At 39.0% G+C, this 21508-nt stretch overlaps 1 protein-coding gene across 1 annotated transcript in view; it reads right to left on the bottom strand.

Moving 5' to 3' along the window:
• The window catches only part of LOC109478083 (partitioning defective 3 homolog), a 61092-nt gene that overhangs the window by 31640 nt on the left and 7944 nt on the right, over positions 1-21508 (bottom strand). The window contains exons 3-7 of the mRNA XM_019779551.1: positions 8218-8319; positions 3270-3450; positions 2666-2871; positions 1068-1238; positions 96-151 (exon numbers count right to left, since the gene is read on the bottom strand). Coding sequence (XP_019635110.1) covers positions 96-151; positions 1068-1238; positions 2666-2871; positions 3270-3450; positions 8218-8319 — 716 coding nt within the window. The remainder of the gene's footprint in view (positions 1-95; positions 152-1067; positions 1239-2665; positions 2872-3269; positions 3451-8217; positions 8320-21508) is intronic.

The following is a 21508-nucleotide window of genomic DNA, read 5'->3' as shown; positions in this document are numbered from 1 at the left end:
AATGATATGATACCAGAAATCACTTTCTTGATGGCATATGTAAATACTAAAGAGATACTAAACTGATAATCTGAAGTGATTCTGTAAAAGTTTACCTGCTTTCCTGAGAGTCATCACTGGACAATCCAAGAGGCTCTTTTCTCGTCTCCGCCTGACAAAACAAATAAACAAACTTGTTTACATTTCAGAATCCATATCCCTCACCATGGAAACATAAAGAAACGCAGCAAACCTTTCCCCTGTATGGTACAACATTTGACTGACTGTTAAAAAATGCAAGAGCATTCTTTATGACTACATTAGTAGTGTTAGCCAATGACAGGAGAGTTCTTCCATACACGTGACACAGGCTAGCCAATCACAGACGAGATGTCAATTCAAAATGAAAGCGTTGATCACTGACATGGAATGTTTTTATAGACTTCTGTACTTTTATAGATTTACCTAGGCTTCTGTGTAAATTTCTCCCTTCCAAAATCAGCATTTTTGCTAGGGGTCTATCCACTTGTAAAGTCTAGACAAGACTGGGACAGACTTCACTGAGACATTATGTGTTTTCCGTTTGTCAAATCAACTTGACCATGTCCATGGAATTCACTATTCTGCAATCATTGTAAACATTGTCAGTTTGAAATGTAACACAATGTGAAATGAATAACATCCCTGCCTTTTCATAAAGAGAGGTAAGGACTAGCTCAGGATTAAACCTTTTTTCCCTTACCAAATTTGTACAACAGTTACAACAGAAGTCAGTAGGTAGACGAGGGTTAGAGCCCTTCAGGTTAAAAGGGGGCAGCTGATTGCAATGATGGACACACAAACAAACAAACACACATACATACAAACACACACCACTTCATTTCCTAGGTTCTCAAACATTTCAGAGCAGATTGAGGAGAAAACCCAGGGCTCGTTGACAAGGCAGAGTTCGAACCCGGGACCTCTTGGTTCTGACCCGAACGCTCTGCTGTTACGCCGCACTTGTGACAGTATTGTTTCTTGTTTGTTTGTTTGTTTGTTTGTTTCACATCTGAGAACCAGGAGAACAAAGTTGGCGGTGAACTTACCTTCATGTGTGCATGGTCGGCGGCCTCGGCCCATCTGTCCATGGACGGGTGGTTCCCGAGGATGGACTGTCGCGCTGAGTCCCGCCCGAATCTGGAGAATGCACTCAGTGTCTCCCCACCGTTCCCACCCGTACGATCGTTTTCTTTGATTTCCTGTAGCCTTTTGGGCTCCTGAACGGACAGACGGGAAGGAGGTTTCGACTTTTGGTGCTTAAGACATGGAAGAGAAAGATTATGAAGTCTTTGTATCCACAAACTGTGGCCGTGCTTCTGAGTATCACAGGATAAATCTTGTTCCTTTGATTTCTTGTAGCCTTTTGGGCTCCTGAACGGAGAGACGGGAAGGATTCTTTGACTTTTGGTGTCTTAGGCAGAGTAGAGAAAGATCAATTAATCTTTGTATCCACAGATTTTATTGCCTTACTTTTGAGTATCACAGGAGAGAAAGAATTTTTCTTCGACTTTTGGGCTCCTGAACAAAGAGACGGTAAGAATGTTTTGACTACAAGCTTTGCTTTTGATGCTTTAGGCATTCATAAAAGAGACTGTACAATCTTTATAATATTTAACAAATAAATTAATATTTGATATCAAGATCATGTAATCTTTGATGAAGTGGTTAACTGGCCATCACAGAAGAGAAAGATCTCGGTACTGTTTTGTCAGTTTGATAAATTATACCATATCCAAATTCTTTCACCACAGCGAAATTTTTCTCACCAGTAACAATTCAGTAATCCCAGAGAAAGGTACCAGTAGCCAAAAAGTTGGCAAGTGAGAAAAATGTAGTTGAAAGTTAAATATTTAAAGTGTGACCAAAAGTGCACTTTTAGTGCTAAGATGTCAAAACTACACCGATGCTTCATTAGAAACCTACTGTCCCTTTCACCTTCACGCATTAGTACTTCTACATTTCTCCAAGAAGTTGAGAGGAAAGTTACTGTCTTTTTTTCATAAAAGTTGAAGTTGACTGACACTGTGAGACATTTTCCACATTCCAGCAGGGCATGTGAGGTACCTTGGATCCCGTGTGGCTGCCTCAGTACTGTGTTAGTTTGTTAGGATAATGTTGTCCTTTAAAGTTAAGAAGTGGGGCTGGGAACGCGGAAACGTGGAGCAAACAGTTATTATGCCGTTACAGGACACAAATATTATATACATTGTACATGAAAGGGTTAAGGGTGCTTGTTTTAGAGGTATTGTTGTTGATGCATGAAACAACGTTACGGACGAAAAATGACTTATCACTAATATCAGCAAAACACAATTGCAATACTTTCCAAAAAGGTAAAAATTTTTGCTCACTCAACTTTTGTTGTCAATTACAAGTAAGTATTTATACTTCTACTTGCATATTTTTTTCTTCATCCATTCAAAAGATATTTCGTAAACTAAACTATCAATGAAGCATAAACAAATTCAGACAAATATATAAGAGCAATTCCCAAGTTTTCAAGTTTAAAGATTTTTAAAGTAATGCCACAAGCAAAGCACAGACAAGAGTAAGAGGCGTCACATAAGCAAGCTGTGCTTTTTGCCTGATACTCAATAAACATATGTGAATAACATAAAAAGCACAGACAAGAACACAGACGTACGATGAGAGTGCTGTTAGCGACGGGATCGCCGCCGCTCTGGTTGCCGACGTCGTCCATGATGGCTGCCGTGGACCAGCGCTTGTTGCTCTGCAGGTTGTGCTCCTGCAGGATGCTGTCCTCAGACTTGCTGCCGTCCGAGTGGGAGATCGGGGAGATGATGGTGGGCAGGGACGGCTCGCTGCCTCTGCGTACGATAAGGGGGGTGTCTGGGAGAGACAGAACCGTTGTTAGTTTTCATGACTACTATACTTGGATCTTACCTTGGACTTTCACTCCCAACAAATAGAAATTCAAACTTTTCCTTCACGAAGAGTGGAGTTAAACAGTTGAGAATTTGATTAAGAAAACGCAGTACCTTGGACAAGGACAGGGGGCATCACTACCTAGCTAAAGCCTGTATTTTTTATGACTGTCTCTTGTCACGTGATTATCAACAAGAGAACTCCAAAATGAGATCTTACCGGGATGACAAAGAGACAGACTGCGTTCTGTTCTGTTCTGTCAATTAACTGGTTTAAACTTTAAAATAAATATTTTTCAAAAGCCAACATTCCTTTGAGCTGGAAGTTAAAGTTAAGAACTTGTTGATAAAGAAATTGTTTACTTTTCTTGAGCATGGCATTTGACACGTCCACCCCCTCATCCTCATAGTGTGTGAAGCTGCCCCTGTCGTGGTCACCCTGGAAGATGTCAGGACTCTCTGTGCCGACGGAACTCGCACTGGTGCCGTCTCCACCGTTATGTGGCACGGGAGGGGCATCCTGTTCATCATAGTTGGCTATCAACTGGAGGGCAGGGAAAGACAATTATAGTGGTTAGATTTATCATGGTTTGCATGGTGGAACTAGTGTGTTCAAGCTGTATTGATGACGCCTACTTGTACCAATAACTGGCTAACACTAGTAACAGAACATAAGAACATCATCTACATGTATACAACAAAGGGGTAATGGCATGTATAGATCCATGGATTTTGTTTTATAACATTGTGCAAATTGAACCTCTCAATGATACCTTTTGTACAGTGACTACAAACTTTTTCTATGCTTCACTGCAATTTTACAGCATTGTTTAGAAATCTGGAATGAATGTGTCTTGTGCTTTATCAGTTTATGCACCCAGTCTGTATGGGCTTATAAGACACTAGAGTACAAAATACTCTAGTCTAGTGTCGAAATTTCTACACAACCAATTCTCACAGTCCTCACAGAGAACTGTCTTTTTCTTACCCTAACAGGACAATGTTGAATGCAGCTAAACCCTATATCCATGACATCGCACACACAAATCACTGGTATTACCTTACTGAGAAAATAACACATCCATTGCGAACTGTCTCTCAATATACGTGAAAAGAATACAGACAACCAGAAAGCCAACTCAAGCATCTCGAAATGCCAGTAAGAAGAAATCTACACTGTTTCAGCTGTCTGGATTGATAAATGATGCTCCTGTATACCTGAGCAGAATACAATACCTGACCAGGTGGCCAGGTAACTTGACAACAGGTTAGAGGGTGTTTGATACACGTGTAGTTAGTGCTGGCAGGGTTGTTGAATGAGAAAACACTTAACCGCCTAATGTACCATTTAGATGGAGAGGTCTTACAATGGATGGAACCTAGTCATGTGTTGAGATAACAGTAACAAAAACTTAACCATTGGGAGGTTTGTCATGGTTTTTAAGCCTGTTTAACTCCTAGTGACAGGAAATATGTCAACCCTTATGATGTAGTTGAAAGCTTCTTGTTGCCTTAGAAAGATCAACTACTAAATGTTTATGTATCCACTGTATGTATGCTATATATGTATGTTGTGTAATTTGTAAGTATATGTACTGTGCTTTAACTAACATGTCTCTTTTATGTTTAGTAAGTGACACTAATGACAGTCTCAAATGGCAGTTTCAAGTTTCAAATGACACTAAATATGATTAGGCAACCTCCATATTACGTTATTCCTGGATGTTAATTGCAGTAGAATTTTAAATTCAGTGCTGTAAGTTTGTATTGTAACACGTGACAAGACTAAATGCTATACGTAACTTATTGTTTTTTCATTCTGGTATTGCTCCATGAAGCAGGTCAGTGACCTCCAAAAGGAGTATTATGTTTAGTTGTGTCCATAAATTTGTGGCTGTAACTCACAATCCCTTGAATTGATGCCTTCATATGTAGTTTGGCATGTCGTCTAGTAATATGTGTGGTATGATGCATGTTGTTTTTAGTGTACATAGCAGTTTTTATAGGTAATGTAGAATAACAAAAAGACACTCGTATCTTGAAAGTTTGGAACAGTCTCCATAGCTGTTGTACAGCATTTCTCTTATACTGTAGGTGGCTCGCAAGCAGCTTACTAAAGAATTCAAATGATTTTTACAAGTATACAACATTGTCACGTACTCTACCATTGCCATTCAACATAAGCAAGACAGATCATTTTACAAATAGGCGGTAGATACCGCAGTGTTTGGATATGAGGCACGCTCTAGCCTTAGTTTAGGTGGAGCGTGGCCTACACAATACACGACCCCACCACATGTTCTTACATAGCCGCCATGGGGGACAAAAACAACACGTCTTGTACCAACAAACTAAATAACCCAAGGCTAATGTAGGGACAGGTATGCACTGTCTTTCTGTGTTCTCTATGTGCTAAAAAAACATCCAGGCAAACGAAACAAAACATTGGTCAAAGTGGCCTGTAAAATCATATCTGCATCAAATCAGTTGTATTGCAATATCATGAAGCAATTAATCAATAATATTTTGGTATTTGTGTAATTGAGACATTTGAGATGCATTGAAGTTAAATGTTAAAGTTTATATGAAGCTAGGATTTTCATTTAGGTTAAAAACTTTATCAGATATAGAATCATCTAAATTAAAGGTAAAATCAGACTGTGTCAAAAACTTATGTCTAACTTAAAGTTAAAGTTTTCAAGTAGAAACTATTTTCTTGGGTAAGGAGCAAACAAAAATTTACAAAATCTGCATCTTAGTTTACGATGAGGTTCTCCTAATATTGCATTTGTGGGTTGAAAGTTGAAGAATGCCCTAAATGTTCAAAAGAGGGTCAAACTGTTGTATCCAAGCTAATTGAGGATAACTTAAAACTAAATCCAGATTAAGCCTACACTCTGTCCCAGCCTTACGAACAGATTTAGAACATATGTACAACACTAGAATACTAACTGTGGGCTCCTGTACATGCACTAGTGAGCATGACAGGTATGTAGAGATGGTTGCTTGTAAGTTGTAGGATTGATTGCGTTCGGTGATGTTTTCATCTCTTGTTTTATCAGAAGTCATGATGTTTCAAAACTCCATAATATAGTTTTCACACGCTTGTGTTCGCATACACAGTTTTCATATGTCAAGTTTTTGCCTACGTGTGTATATATAGGATCTTAGGCATAATTGGAGTATGATCCCTTGGTTTTGATATTGTGATATCATCAGTATCATGTAGTTTCACTCCTTGAAAGTTTTGAGAAAAACAAGGTGTAACCGCTGTTTTGCTATAAACACTGTGAAACACGACTACCATGTACATACTACCCTTTACTCACAAACCTTCACACCTGACTGATAGTGCTGTATTGTGTTCTCAGTGTACAAATATGTCAGGTACTGACCTTTGGTCTCTGTAACTATAACAGTAAACATACAAGTGTTCCACAATCAGATCTAAGGGCTAAATGTAGCAGACATGTGGCAGCAAATTTTAGGAACTTTGAATCTAATTTTTTTCCAGAACCTTTCTTGTCTTCTCTGCTATACTCCTCTGGGCCTGAAGCCTGCAAAGAATCTTTAGTTGCTTTAAAGTCAAGTTTTGTTTGCATTGAAAACACTGGGGTGGAACATTTTGTCACACATGCATGCTATACCACCCACATCTTCTGTCAACAAGATGTTGTACAAAGTGCACCTGTGCTGGCAGAGTTAGAAACATTTTTTTAAAATCACATCTGACTGTATAATGTTTAAAATACAGAAAATATACCTTGCATATAAATGTAGTAAATTATGGTACATGTAAGTTTGGTTAGTTGCTACGTTGAGGCCTGGAGCTTATGCATACTGGTTTAAAAATTAAAAAGACGTTGCAAATTATGACGAAGACCTGTTCAATCAATCAAGTTCTAATAAAGTTTCAAAGTTTTCAAATTCAGAAATTTGGACAGGCAATTACATGTAGGACAGGAAACCAGACCCTCAAAAACAATCCTAACCTGTTTGTTTTTGTTTGGTACAATAAGGGGCAAACAAAAGATTTGTGGCCTTGAAACATTAAGTTTACCTTCCCAAATTAGAACTAACATAACACAGATAACACTGATAACAGATGGGGTAAGTAGGAGGCGTGTCAAGGCCAGTTACAACTTGTGTCTGGGTGGTATTCTTAGGTCAGGACTTGTCTGAGGGTCTGCATGGGGGATTAGGTCAGGACTTCTCTGTGGATCTGTATGGGGGGATCCTGGACACTTAATTTAGGAGGGCCAACAATGCTTGTAAATTCAGGTAGGCCTGGTAAATTAAAGTGACCCACTATGACCCTGACATTGAATTAAAGCGACCGGCTAGGGTTTCATGGTGAATCAAAATGGCTTCTACCCCTCACAGAAAAAGGCATGAAGACACTATTAAAACTAGACACAACCGCCTTGAAAACCTGCAACAACTAAGCTATTTGGTCCTTAATTCAACTAAGCTATATTGAATTGATGATAAACAAGAGTTACACCATTTTTCCCCTTCAAAAGTCCTTTGAGAACGTGAGTCTAACACCCATGTTCTAACTTCTAAGATTATCCCTGGTTTGACTTCCCCAAGTATTGACTGTCCAAATAGCAGGGTCCTTGAGTAGCCTGAAGAAAACAGGGCTGTCTTTGTCAGGAGGTGAAAAACAAGATGTTCCCGAGCAGAGTCAGGAATCCAGGCCACATGTTTCACTCTAAACATGCAGGCACTGTGTAACTCTGGTCTCATGTCTGGGGAGGGAGGGCCAGGGGATGTCAGTATCAGGGTTTGTGTACAACTATGTTAGCCTTGTGAAAGTCTAACCAGTGTGTGTGTGTGTGAGTGTTTGTGTTTGTGTGTGTGTGTGTGTGTGTGTGTGTGTGTGTGTGTGTGTGTGTGTGTGTGAGTGTGTGTGTGTGTGTGTGTGCGTATGTGAGTGTGTGTGTGTGCGTGCATGTGTGCGTGTGTGTGTGCATGTATGTGTGCGCATGTGTGCATGCGCGTGTGCACGTGCATGCCTTTGTGTGTGTGTGTGTGTGTGTGTGTGTGTGTGTGTGTGTGTGTACAGTGTATAAACTATGAGTGTGTGGGTGATTGTGTTTGTGTGTGTTTGTCCATATCGCTTTGAAAGAGATATGGACATACACACACACACTTTGATTCTATGAAAAATGTAACTTCTAAGACCTTGGGGAAGGTAACTGAAGAGCTACTGAAACATCATCCAGGCAATTGTCTTAAAATAGGTTGTGTTACAAGAACCATTATCTCCTGTATTTGATCCTCTCACTCAAACAATGGTTTGACTCACCTTTTCTCTGTCGTCCGCCACATCGCACAGTTGGTCGTCAGCGTCGAGGATCCCTCCTTCATCGCTCTCAAGGTTCTTCACATGGATCCAGTAGTCTGACGACTGGAAACAACAACAAGAAGAAACTTGTGTTATAATGTAGTTGGGTACATCCTGTTGTAAGGTTATTTTCAATATTTAGCTGAAAATATGGGTTGAATTTACCTAATACAAGGACACACTAAGTACATATACTAGTGCCTATCTTACTAACAGTCCCAAAATTAATGAATTTAAATAATATATATTCCATAATTATAAGATATATCAAATAACCAATGAATGAACTTATTATAGCCTGATCTCAGCTCAAGTTCTGGTAATCATCTTAAGAGCTGCGAACAGCAAACTGGAATTAAATAACATGTTTGAAGATACTAGCAGTAGTATTGACATTGTGTAAACTGGCAAAGATCTCACATTTTGTGCTTGAGGGCAGAATGTGGTTATCCCATGTATACATACTGTTGAAGTAATCTTTCTCACTGGCAGAAAGTCACACACCTTACAGTAGTCACCAGAGCTCTACTGCTTTCTCTAAAACCACCAAGGTAGAAACTGAGCTAATACTGTTTTAGAAAAGCAAATCGCCTTTCTAAGTAGGTAAATTTACCAAGCACGAGTGATTCTATTGACTTTGCTATATACTTCGGATCTACTAATATTAGTTGCTAACTTGATAAACAAACAGTTACATGTACAAAAAAAGTTAATAAAAATTTATTGGTCAGTTTGATTGTCTTTCTCTTCAATATTTTATCATTATCAATTATGCAGGTAATAAAATTTGCTCATCTACAATCCTATAAAATCTGTGTCTTAATTATTGAGAAGGTTGCTTCTCTCTCTGGCCATTTGTGTTTCTATTTACTCAGCAAGTTTGCAAAAATGTCAGAGCTCTTTTGTGTAATTTTAGTAGGTGGTTCCACCACCACTGCTGCTGAGGTATGTGGAGAATGCAGGGTTCTTTCAGGTGCATGGCATAGTTACCTGTCCTGTCTTAACTGCTAGGAGGAAGGTTGGAGAGTGGAAACAAGGGCTCAAGTGTTCTCAAGGGATTAGGTAAAGGAAAGGTCGAACTTTCTTGCAAACAAAACAGAAGAAAAGTTGCCCTTTTGGCTCCTGGACGAGTACCTTCTTATAACCTGTCAACACCTGAGAGATGCTATGAGATATTTCCATATTTTTAGAATTTCTGTAAAGCAGTTAGTTTCTTTGCCACCACTAACAAAGACTGTGGAATTGTGTTCACTATGTTTTCCTTTGTCTCCATGGCTTGTCTAGAACTTATTTTGTATGAAAATAGAAATTCACACCATGAATGACATGATCAACTGAATGTTGTAAGTACATACAAGTTTCCCCCTTATGTCACCCTTGCAAGTTGGGATAGTTTTTTCATGAAACCAGAGAAATCTACTTTTTCAGCCCCTAAAAATTATCTGCATGATAAAACAACACATGTTCCACATTCCTTAGTGCCCTAAAAACAAGTGTTTTTGGAATAACATCTGGTTACAGTGTTGTACCTTCTGTTCGACTTTTGAAACACTCTGAAAGAGTGAATTCACAGGAACTGAACCAAATTATAGGTTGCCTTTCAGTGGTTCTGTAAAGAACAAGAACTGTGTGTAGGAATGCCTGGCTTTTGTAGTGTGGAATGTACCATGCAGCCCAAAGCTTGAGATTGTATGCTGACCAGGGTATGCATGTGACCTGTGCACTGCACGGTTCTCACACAAATATACATAATCACTTTGAAATCTGCATCCTTTGCAATGCTAACAGTCTGAAGTTCATAATGACTTGGAATATACAAATCTATGTTTGTAAACTAACAGTTATAGAGTATAGAGTCTACCTACAATGTATTTCAATCATTTTTGTCATATATCCTTCCAAATATGAACATGTAGGCATTGACACTTGCCAATCCAACTTATGGTTCATTTCTAGCGGAATACACTGTGCACAAAAAATCATTTCCTCTAATATTGTTATGTACACCCAACAATTAATGTACAATGTAAATGTCCTTTTCATACAAGCCAATATTAAATATATGAAGGAGCACTTCTTTTCATACTAAGGCAAATAATATTAAGCAGTAAAGCAATTTATTCTAATGTCAACATCCAACACAACCTCTCCTTTTGACATTTCAATTACACATAACCTTAAATGTATACTCACTATGTAGTACTTTAATATAGTAATATATATGGGCAAACGTCTCTTTTAATTATCATACCATAAAACATCCATCTTGTGACTTATTTTCTTCAAATTCCCCTCTAGACATCATAATTACATACACCTAACCTCAGATATATTTAGACCCAAAATTTACTATATTGTACTTATATAAAATGACATTGATAGATGTACTTTTGCCATTGAATATGATGGCTTGGCAATGATTTCTTTTAATACAATGACTCCTTCTAGTAATTTTTTAATAAACTCAGCGACAAATGCCAAACAAAGACCGCCGCATGCAAAATCTATAGACACAGGTATGAGCAATATTCAGGTCTTGTTTGGCTATACAGAAGTAATATGCACCATGAAATGCTCACGCTGGGTTGTCACATAACAAGGATTTTCTTTCCATTCCCAAAACTGACCCATGAACATGACCTTTGGCCCTTCTTTTGGCGCCAGTGTCATGTGTGGCGCAGGCCGTGACAAACACTAAGTGCCTCTGTCGTACAGTCACGCTTTTCTACTTCATTTCTCTCTTTCTTTTTGTAGTGTTGTTGTAACCGTGACATTCCCATGCTGAAGATCATGAGATGTTTGTGACAGTCTTGAAGAACATTTTCAAGAAGAAGAAAGTTATTAAGGAATGGTTTGGTTTGGCTTATTCCGATCTCCAATAGTCACACTTTTCTACTTCATTTCTCTCTTTCTTTTTGTAGTCCTGTTGTAACCGTGACATTCCAACGCTTAAACTTTAATTTCTTTAAAGTCATGAAATGTTTGTGACAGTCTTGAACATTTTCAAGAAGACAAGAATAAAGGAATGAATGCGTTTTATTTTTCTTAAAGTCAGAAATTGGAAATCTCCTACATCCAAGCAGATCTTCTGGTGGCTACAAGACACAATCAGCTCTTGGACTTGAAGAGTTTAGAAGAGTCCCAAAACAAGCTATGTACACAAGAAAAAGAAGACAGAGTCCCTTTTTTTTGGTACCACCAACAAATAGCTAGATCCAGGCTATGGTGCAAAACGAGCAACCATTTTCTGTCCGTAACATCACATTTTTGCCTCACAAATATACTATCAGTAAAAATTTCTGTTAATTTCCCAAGAACCACATAATTAGCTGTGTTTACACATTCTATGTACCCTGTCCAACCCAGGACCAGCTAAACACACAACAGTTATCAGGGGGTCATCATAAGGTCATGACCTTGTGACCTCTGACATGCCAGGTCATTACTCTTGTGTACTAATGAGCACCAGGGCATCAATGTTTGGAGCAAGTCCTAATATGGAAGTATGGAAGGATTGTCAATGATTCCCATAAATTTTCAACTTGTAAATTATCTTGCTACTAAAAATAAAACTAAACTATTAATTGTTTCACATACAGCACCTTTGATAATCGAGGCACAGTGTTTCTATAAAGTGCAAATATCTAGCAACATACTTGAAAATGAGACCTCAATTAATGGACATCATGAGAGCACTTAAAATACCACAAAAGCATGTAACCTTTGGCCTATACAGGCTATCTGGAAAGATAAGGATCATTCCATTCCAAAGTTGATATGGGGGTGGGGGATAGAAGATTCTATTTTCTACGTCAGTTATATATAGAATGACAGACAAAAAGAAAATTTTTATTTCTAAACTAGAACGAACCTGTCAAAAGTACAAGAAACTAGAAAAATTACTGTAACCGAAAGGCAGATATACAAAACAAGCTGTTAATAAGTAGTCTTTCTACGTCAGGAATGCACCAAATTCATCTTTGGTTGAAGTATGTACTTATAACATCATAGTATAACCAGATGGTTTCTCTCACCTGAAATGTGGCTTAACTGTTCCCAAACTGTTAGAACAAACCTGTGACTCCGGACTAACAGGGAAGGTCTGGTCTCAAAACAAACTTTCCCAACCTGGTGGAAACTCAAACAAACACGAGTGTCGATGTTTCACTTATGTCACGACCTCTAGCAATCTGGCCACTTTCCTTCCGGACAGATCAATTAGATTATCCTAACTTGATTCCAAACTGCTTTTGAAAAAAGTTAAAGTGAAGCCTTTACTGGGCTTACCAACACTAAGGTTACGTTTTCAGCTTCAAAACGGTCTTATACTAGTTATAGCTTGACGTTATTTATTTTTGTGGGAGCAATGTATACATTTTGTACATTGAAATGAATATTCGATCATCAATGGTTACCCAGTGCTGATCCAAACCTTTTTATGTTATTTTGACCTCAAAAAAACTCTGATGCAGTGAAAAATTCTGAAATACATTGCAAAGCCTGGCCTTGAATCATAATAACATGTTATATCACATACTTTGAGGCTCAAGAGACCTTCTACTTCTACAGTTAAAATGCTTTGGCAATGTTCGGAATAATTCCCGGTATCTAGCCAGTGCCAAATTCCAAAGGCATAGATTAAAAGGGGAGCACTTGTGGGATTCCTACCTTATCAGTTCAAAGGCCTCAGGCTTCAATAGTGCTGTAGCCTGTCATTTACAGCGACATTCAAAATACGGCATCTAAAATACGTGTACATCCTTTACTTTGCATTCAGAAACTTCAAAGAGGCCCTTTACGTCAGTATGCTTATGCAAGACAATTTAAGGCTGTTGAGTTTTACATAAGAATCTAAAGAAACGTTTCCTTGGCTTTTATTATTAGTGAAAAAAAACCTAGGGGTATAGATTTCACAGAAACTGAAGTTCACTAAATCTTGGACAAAGATTGATGCTAACAGCCCCTCCTTTCAACTTCATAAAGCTTTTAACAGAAAACACAAACTCAAACACAGCCAAGGACTTAACAAATCCCTGCATTGGTACATTGTATGTCCAAGGAAAGACCATAGACGTCATAGCTAACACCAGGCAAACACTGAAGCACCGACAGTGTTTGTTGGATACACAATGTAAAGTGTCGGTGGGAGGGGGGAATGCAGTCCGTATTGTCTGGTCCTAATGTCAGGAACTGTTGGTTAGTTTGCTGTGCACACAGGACAATGAGAAACAAATACACCTGTCATGGGACACAACAACATAGACAGCATTAGGAACCAGTAGCTAAACCCCCAATCACACATGTCCTTCAATAAGGGTAGGCTAGCCTGGATGCCAGGCTGTAGTCAGGGCTAGTACACAGTCCCTGTGTAGATCCTGAGAAGCATGGATGCCAGACTATTGCCAGGGCTTTGCCAAAATTTCCTTGGGGACATGTCGGTCTGGAGCATGGACTTTTGCTCAACTTTTTTTCCTAATTATCTTTCCCTAATTATACAATTCAAGCCCCAAAGCAGGGAGGTAGAAATAACAATTGCACCATGATCCTAAAATGCTAGCAAGAAATGATTTTGTACAAATTCCATCATTTAGATCCTTGCTGCATATCATAGATTCGGGTAAAATAGTCTTAAGGCTTTGCTCTTTCTTCCACGTTCCTTCTTACCATAACATTTATCCAAGGACGTTATCTTTACCTAGTCCCATCTTACCATCAGGCCACACCAATTTAATTTCTTGGTTAACGGATTTTTCTAGGAAAATAATGGAGCGGGCGGGCGAAAAAAAATAAAAATAAAAACAGGCCTAGACATCCTATTATGGCCCAAAATGGTACGATAGGAGCTATGAAGTCAACACACCAGGCTGGTTCAAAATTTAAGCAATGAATTTTGAACTTTTAGTTTTAATGATACCACTGCATTGAAAGATGGAATGACTGTAACAAGTAGTAAGAAAAGGGCTGTTCAGGGGAAAATATGAGCATTTTGCAGTTGATTCTGAATGTTTAATTTTATTTGCAAATCAGAAAAAAATGAAGCGGCGAATCCGTTAACCAAGAAATTAAATTGGTGTGGCCTTAGGTATGGGCTATCCCACCTGCGGGTGTTAATGGCACACAATAGCCTGTGTAATTGGCATGTTTATAGCTGTTTTTTGTGTACCGTTGGGAGCTCATTAGCACTAAGTACAGGAAGGAGGCATCCTAGTAACTAGCCAACCCCTCCCACCCCCCACAACTGTCATTAGGGATGATTACATGTTGGTGGACTAACATGGCTTCTGGTGGTAAATATCTTTACAATGTCCCTATATCCAGGTTATGTTACTGTAAGGAGCGCATAGGTAGGATGCATCGCATAGTAGTGGTGTCTGCCAATGCTAGGTCCATTGCTCAGACTAAAGTAAATGTAGCACTAGCACCACAACACAACCTGGCACATATATTTCAGGCCAAGGGCTCAAAATAGTTTTTTTACAAGGACCAGTGTAGGTTCGATGCAGGCAGGCAGATAGGAAATACCTGCACAGGTCCTATTTTACCTGCACTAACCTGCATATACCCATAACATGGACCAGTACAGGTTAGATGCAGGTAGACATCAGAAATACCTGCACAGGTCCAATTTTACCTGCACTAACCTGCATATACCCAGTACATTGTACATGGACCAGTGCAGGTTAGATGGTAGACATCAGAAATACCTGCACAGGTCCAATTTTACCTGCATATGCAGGTTTTATTTCGAGCCCTATATTTGCCTTCACCGTATCAGCCATGATTTACATTGAGCAAGGTCAAGTAGCTAATTTTGCTTCATGTCTGAAGTTCAAAGTAAAAGCATGCCCATTAACATAGAGAGCACTGCCAAAGGTTGCAGTATTTTCTGAGATAACAGAATGATAAATTGCTGGAAAGAATGTCCCCAGACAAGCTTTAGGGTGCTGGAAATCCTCAAGCACCTAGATTTGACAATTTCTGAGGAAGGGAGACATCAATTTAGTCAAGTTCATTATCTCAGTAAAACATTGAACAGAAAGCAAGTATGATAGAACTGACAATTAAGATATAGTAACAATCTCTTATCTACATGAACTTCGATGAAGGTAAAGGATCATGGTTAAGAAACAAAATAACTGCAAGGTGAAAGAATTCCTTTTGAATTCAACTTGAATGTCAACTAGAGAGCTAGGGCTAAAGCATTTTCTGATATTTTGAAGTCAATCCTTTTTAAAATCATGAACATCTTGGATGCTATGTAAATTAGCTATAATTCAGACTTTCAACTGTCTACCACAGGCTATTACAGTAACCATAAAATGTCTAAAAGGGAAAAGATGCAGGTTATGAGTTGTTCCCTGAGGTGAGGGCCTTGCTAAAGATACATGAAGCTCCTCAAGGCTGACCCATTTTAACTCAGGTGTTTCTAATAACAGCTTAACAGTTACAACAAATACATCAATTGGAAATGATCCCCAAACCAAGAGCGACCTTTCGAAATCGTCAAAATCTTAGCTTTTCTGTTGAAATTTCTGGCTTTCAATTCTGCAGAACAACTGGAAAAGTAACATTTCCAGCAAAGGTGAACAAAACAAACAATCAACTTCTAAGTGAAGACCCCCTAGGAGCACCCTTGCAGGGCAGCTGTGCTGATTGACAATAGCCATTTGCCAAGACCCCCTAAGCTACCAGCAAAGTGCTTGTAACATGAGCCAGGTTTCTTCTGAAAAATCCCATGGAGTCATTCACAATTGGGAACTAAACAATACCCGGATCACTGAATACAGAGAGAGAAAAGCATTCATATTGAAGTCTACCTAGATGGCTATCTTACTGTGGTTACCTGTCACTAATGGCCAATTAGAAGGCTTCTCATACTGACAGACCACAGAAAATGCTTTCTTGTAATAAACCATCTGTTCAAATGTGGATTTTTATGGGTTTTCTGATGACTTTTTTCAAACTGAACAAAGATGAAATGAAAATCTGTCATCTGTCTGATCCATACAGTACAAAATGTAACACACTAAATACAACACTGAAAAATTGTGTGGCCTGTTTTCAAGTCGTGACCGTTTTCACCGTATGCTTTTGTCGTGGTATAACAATGAGAGTGGGACAAAAAAGAAGGAGACTGAAAGAGCAGGTTATTCTTTCAAGGAACTGTGTGTGTGAGGCAAGGGGACAAAGGGAAAGGGTATTTCTTACAGGTAGCGGACCCACGGTGCAGAAACAAACAATACAAGTCTGGGGCCAATCAAAGCACAACCATAGTACAAGAATACGAAAATAGATCTATATCAATTGTACATTGTAACATAAGATCTACATGTATGTTAGAACTTATCAAAACTTTGCGTTTGTTCAAAACAAACAAATAGTCCCCACACAGATATCTCAAAGTCAAACAGTGCCTCCTGAGTTCCTTACCTAAAAAATGTTTCAAACACTGAAACAGTGCTTTTTTGGCTAAGATATGCTTCTAACAGTGCTTCCTCAACCTAAACAAGGCTGAGGCAATAAAAATCATTGCCAAGGCGACGACTGAATGATATATATTATTTCATGTGGTGGAGCTAGCAATCTACATTACAATTATCAGAAAAACATATTTCCCTATGTTATAAAGACATGCACGTAGTGAAATTTACAGGATGGGTGGAGGAGATGTGGGGCAATATACCAAATACACGTATAGGAGGAATCAGCTGTTCTTCCCCAGCAATATAGATTTTATGATGACATACTTACTTACTTTACTTTGGTCGAGTTCCCGCTAGAACCAAACTGAAAACCATCCTCCACATCACTCTATCCTTCACCAGAGACTGGATTTTATGTCTGGTCTGAAGTTGTTACTCCTTTGACTTTTTTTTACCTTTTGTGGGTTCCAAAAGGACGGATAATTTCTTTTCTCTCTGTGACCTGTTTGAATATGGTCTTTGGCCAAAGACAGCTGTGCTCTCTGTCCATGGTGTGGGGAGAAGACGGATGACCACTAATTAATCATGCCAGGCATCTGGATGGGTGGCACGTGGGGACCCGGTGTAAGTTACCTGCTTGATGCAAAAACCACATGGCCGAAGGTTTCCTCCAAACCAATTCCCTGGGGAACGCATTCGTGTAATTTTTGAAATTCTTTCAAAGCGATCGTAGTACTTACACAAATGCCTCCGCCCCAAAGGCGTCGCCAAAAACATTTCAAACGGTCTGAGTGCTACCTTTAAGTATCTTACCTAAAATATTTCAATGTTTCCTTACCTACTAATAATGTTTCAAACGGTGCTTCCTGTACTATGTTCTCAGCAAAATTTACAGCCGAGACAAAAAAGAACATGTTGAAAGTTCATCTGTGTTGGTAGAAGTCATTATGCAGCAAGATTAAACTGTAATTTCCAACACAAGAAATTGGACTCACCCAAATTTTCGGCTGTACGTCGAAAATTTGGGTGAGTCCAATTTCTTGTGTTGGAAATTACAATTTAATCTTGCTACATAAAAAAGAACATGGCTAATGAGAAACAAACAAATAGTTCCAGCCTGACTAATAAGGAAACCACAGCAGACTTCCCTGATTGGGAAAGAAACAACCCAGAGACATGTTTGAGCTGGGGTGATCCGGATGCATGAGCTCATGTCTGGGGTTAAAAACCTGTCTTCAATTTGGACTTGCACATGGACCTAATCAGGCATCAAAGGAGAGGTGTGGTTTAGGTCTGTGGTGCCCCCCTCCCCCCTTTTCAACTACAGTAACAGTACCCACACACATTACAAGTATACTACACACACGACTGGACCCAAGTTACACACTGTCATGAACCAAAACCTGAAGCACAAAAACTGTACAGCATATTTTTTCTGCATGTAAATTGGAGCGAGTATGTTCAGATCATATACCAGTAAACATACCATCTGAATGCAAACCAGGCCAATTTACACCCAGGAAAAATGCATCATCTGCAATTTTCATGCTTGTGTGCATACACAGTTTTCATACTTCAGGTTTTTACCCGCCTGTGTAAATTGGGTCTAAGGTTGGCCTGACATTTGTCTATGGAGATTAATCTACCAAGCTCATAACTTTTGGAATTTTCCTGTCATGGTAGCAAATTCCAATTTCCATGCAATTTATTGCTAGCCCCCACAATTTCGTCACGCTTTCAAATAAGCATTCTTTCTGCTCAAATTTCAAACAGTCCTGTCAGTCTAGCTTGGAACTAGAGTGTTCAATAATTTATTTCTTCAAAGCTGCCTGGAAAAAAACATCTGATTTGATCAGTGGACATCCTTATCAGTTGGCACATGCTGTGATATTCCATTTGTCCCTAGAGGGGGGTGGGTGGAAATGACAGGTGGTCAGATAATTGAGGTAGATTAATTGTACAAATCGTATCTGTCGTTCTAGTATGCGCGCAACAATAGGAAGGATATTAATTCATCCGTATGCATCTGGATAATAACACAGTTTGCGTGCCAAGTTTTCAGTCCAGTAACTACAAATTAAGGGAGGGATTGTATGAAATTGGATCGCAATTTCACACTTAATTGGGGGGTGGGGGGTTGTATGAAAGACCTAGCATTCGGTCAAGAACACTAAGTCTAGTAAAAGAACTACACGCTATAGGTCTCGAATATGCTGAGATTTTGATTCAAAATTTCAAATATCACGAGGTAGTAGGGATCTTTATGGGGAAGAGAAATGATATCATGCAATTTATTGATTCTATTTAAGATTCTGTCTTTAAATTTTAATCAAGGCCACTTTGCAAAATGTCAATATCATAAAGATCACAGATTGAGAACTTTTGGTGTTGATCAGACCCCTTCCCCCCACGGGTTTAAAATGACTACTGCACACAGCTTTGAACTTGTCATTATGGAAATTGCTGTTCTTCAGCATAAAAATGGGGCCTTCATTTTTCAATCATCAATTGCTATGCTTACAGCCTGACTGGAGGCTAACATTTACATGTACTTTGCTGACAGGTGGTCTAAGGGAAAATCAATATACCCAGCAGTACTGCTGAGTTAACTATCCATTGTCTGCAAGTCCCACTGGGCAAAGTGGGGAAAAGGGGTCTGTGGCCCCTATTAGTTTGGTTTGTTGTTTTAGGAGAGCAATTCATTACCAAAAACAACAGTTCTCTAAGTGTAGTGCAGTTGAATGCAAAGATTTTCTATGAACAAAATGTGTCTTTCTTTCACAAACACACTTAATTTTCGATACCAGTAAAACGTACCGTGGCCGACAAGAACAAAATTTTACACCGCAACTTTTGGTGTTTTACACCGCAACTTTTGGTGTTTTACACCGCAACTTTTGGTGTTTTACACTGCAACTTTGGGTGTTTTACACTGCAACTTTTGCTGTGTTTTACACTGCAACTTTTGCTGTGTTTTACACTGCAACTTTTGCTGTGTTTTACACTGCAACTTTTGGTGTTTTACACTGCAACTTTTGCTGTGTTTTACACTGCAACTTTTGCTGTGTGGAAAACTTACACCCCTCCCCTTTTATAATGGACGGTCCCCCTGTCAGGTCAAAGGTGACAACGATGGCATATCGCATGCAAACTACGTCGACTGAGTTATCCTTTTCGTGCATAAGTTTTTTAGAGGAAAAGCTTGGCTACGTTGTGACGTTAGTTTTTTTCTAAAGGTTTTTCTAGCTTTGGCCTATAGATCGGGATAAATTTTAAAATGTTCCGACCAGGTCCAGTGATTACAAATTATGTTGCTTTTTGCTGCCATGCGTCACAACAATCGACCGACTTCCAGATCCTGCCCCCACCCCACCCCAAGATGGTGTGATGGAGTCAAGACGTCTCAGAAGTAGGAAGGATGTGTACCCATGGGATCTTAAGAAATTGATCAAGCTGTGAATAAATTGATGATTTATAATTCTGTCTGTTCTTCTTTGTGTTCTAACTTTACTATACTTACACAACACTGTATTGCCTCCATGATGACAGTTTATAAATTAGTGATTGACTAATTAACAATGATTAGATGTCTTATTAACTATAAATATTGTATACAATATTATTCTACATTTGTATACGAGCGATCGCTGTTTTTGTTTACATTATACGCCATCTTTTCTTGTCGGCCACGGTACGGTCGATTGTATCCACGAAAAGGATAACTCAGTCGACCTAGTTTGCATGCCATCGTTGTCACCTTTGACCTGACAGGGGGACCGTCCATTATAAAAGGGGAGGGGTGTAAGTTTTCCACACAGCAAAAGTTGCAGTGTAAAACACAGCAAAAGTTGCAGTGTAAAACACCAAAAGTTGCAGTGTAAAACACAGCAAAAGTTGCAGTGTAAAACACAGCAAAAGTTGCAGTGTAAAACACAGCAAACGTTGCAGTGTAAAACACCCAAAGTTGCAGTGTAAAACACCAAAAGTTGCGGTGTAAAACACCCAAAGTTGCGGTGTAAAACACCAAAAGTTGCGGTGTAAAATTTTGTTCTTGTCGGCCACGGTAAAAACGTGATATATTCTACATGCATAAAATCACAGAACTATTGTTTTAAAGAAATAGCGGAAACTATTTGGATGAAATAAAGGCATCTTGATTTTATCTCTTGGTTAATGTTACTAGACAATCTTTCTATTTCTCGCTTTACATGTATGAAAGACAGAGACCAACGAAACAAATCAGCATAATTTTAAATGTAGGCTATATTAAGATTGATGAACAGTTTAATTCTAGGAATGCTTCACCAAGAAGGAGTTTAGACTGCTGATCAAACAAAGTCACTCATCTTCAAACTAGATCAATATATTTTATTACTGGTACATTTCCTGAAGCAGTCATTAGAATAACCCTAGCCCATGTCCAATACTACGCACGGCGAAAGATTTGTTACGTTCTGATCGATAGAACGCAGGCACATAGATGGCTCCCTGGCCGAGGATTGTGTCTGGCAATACATCGCGTCATTACCCACGTAATAAAGCAAAAGGGCAAAAGTATAGATCAGATCTTTAGGTAGAAAGCTTTTTAGGAGCTATTCCAAGACACTCTTATTCATAGATGGCGGACCTATCTTTTGGCTTGGTCAGAAGCATACACACACACATACGGTACATACGCAAATACATGTTTGTACATGCATGCACACACACACACAAACACGCGCACACACACACACACACACACACACACATGCATGCATTGACGCACGCATACACACACACACACATACAAACACGTGCTTGCACACACACACACAAACACACAAAGA

The sequence above is a fragment of the Branchiostoma belcheri genome, unplaced genomic scaffold, assembly GCF_001625305.1.
Source record: "Branchiostoma belcheri isolate BF01 breed outbred unplaced genomic scaffold, Haploidv18h27 scaffold42, whole genome shotgun sequence".
NCBI lineage: Eukaryota > Metazoa > Chordata > Leptocardii > Amphioxiformes > Branchiostomatidae > Branchiostoma > Branchiostoma belcheri.
Note: the sequence above shows the minus strand (reverse complement) of the source record. Positions and strands in the feature narration are given on the sequence as shown.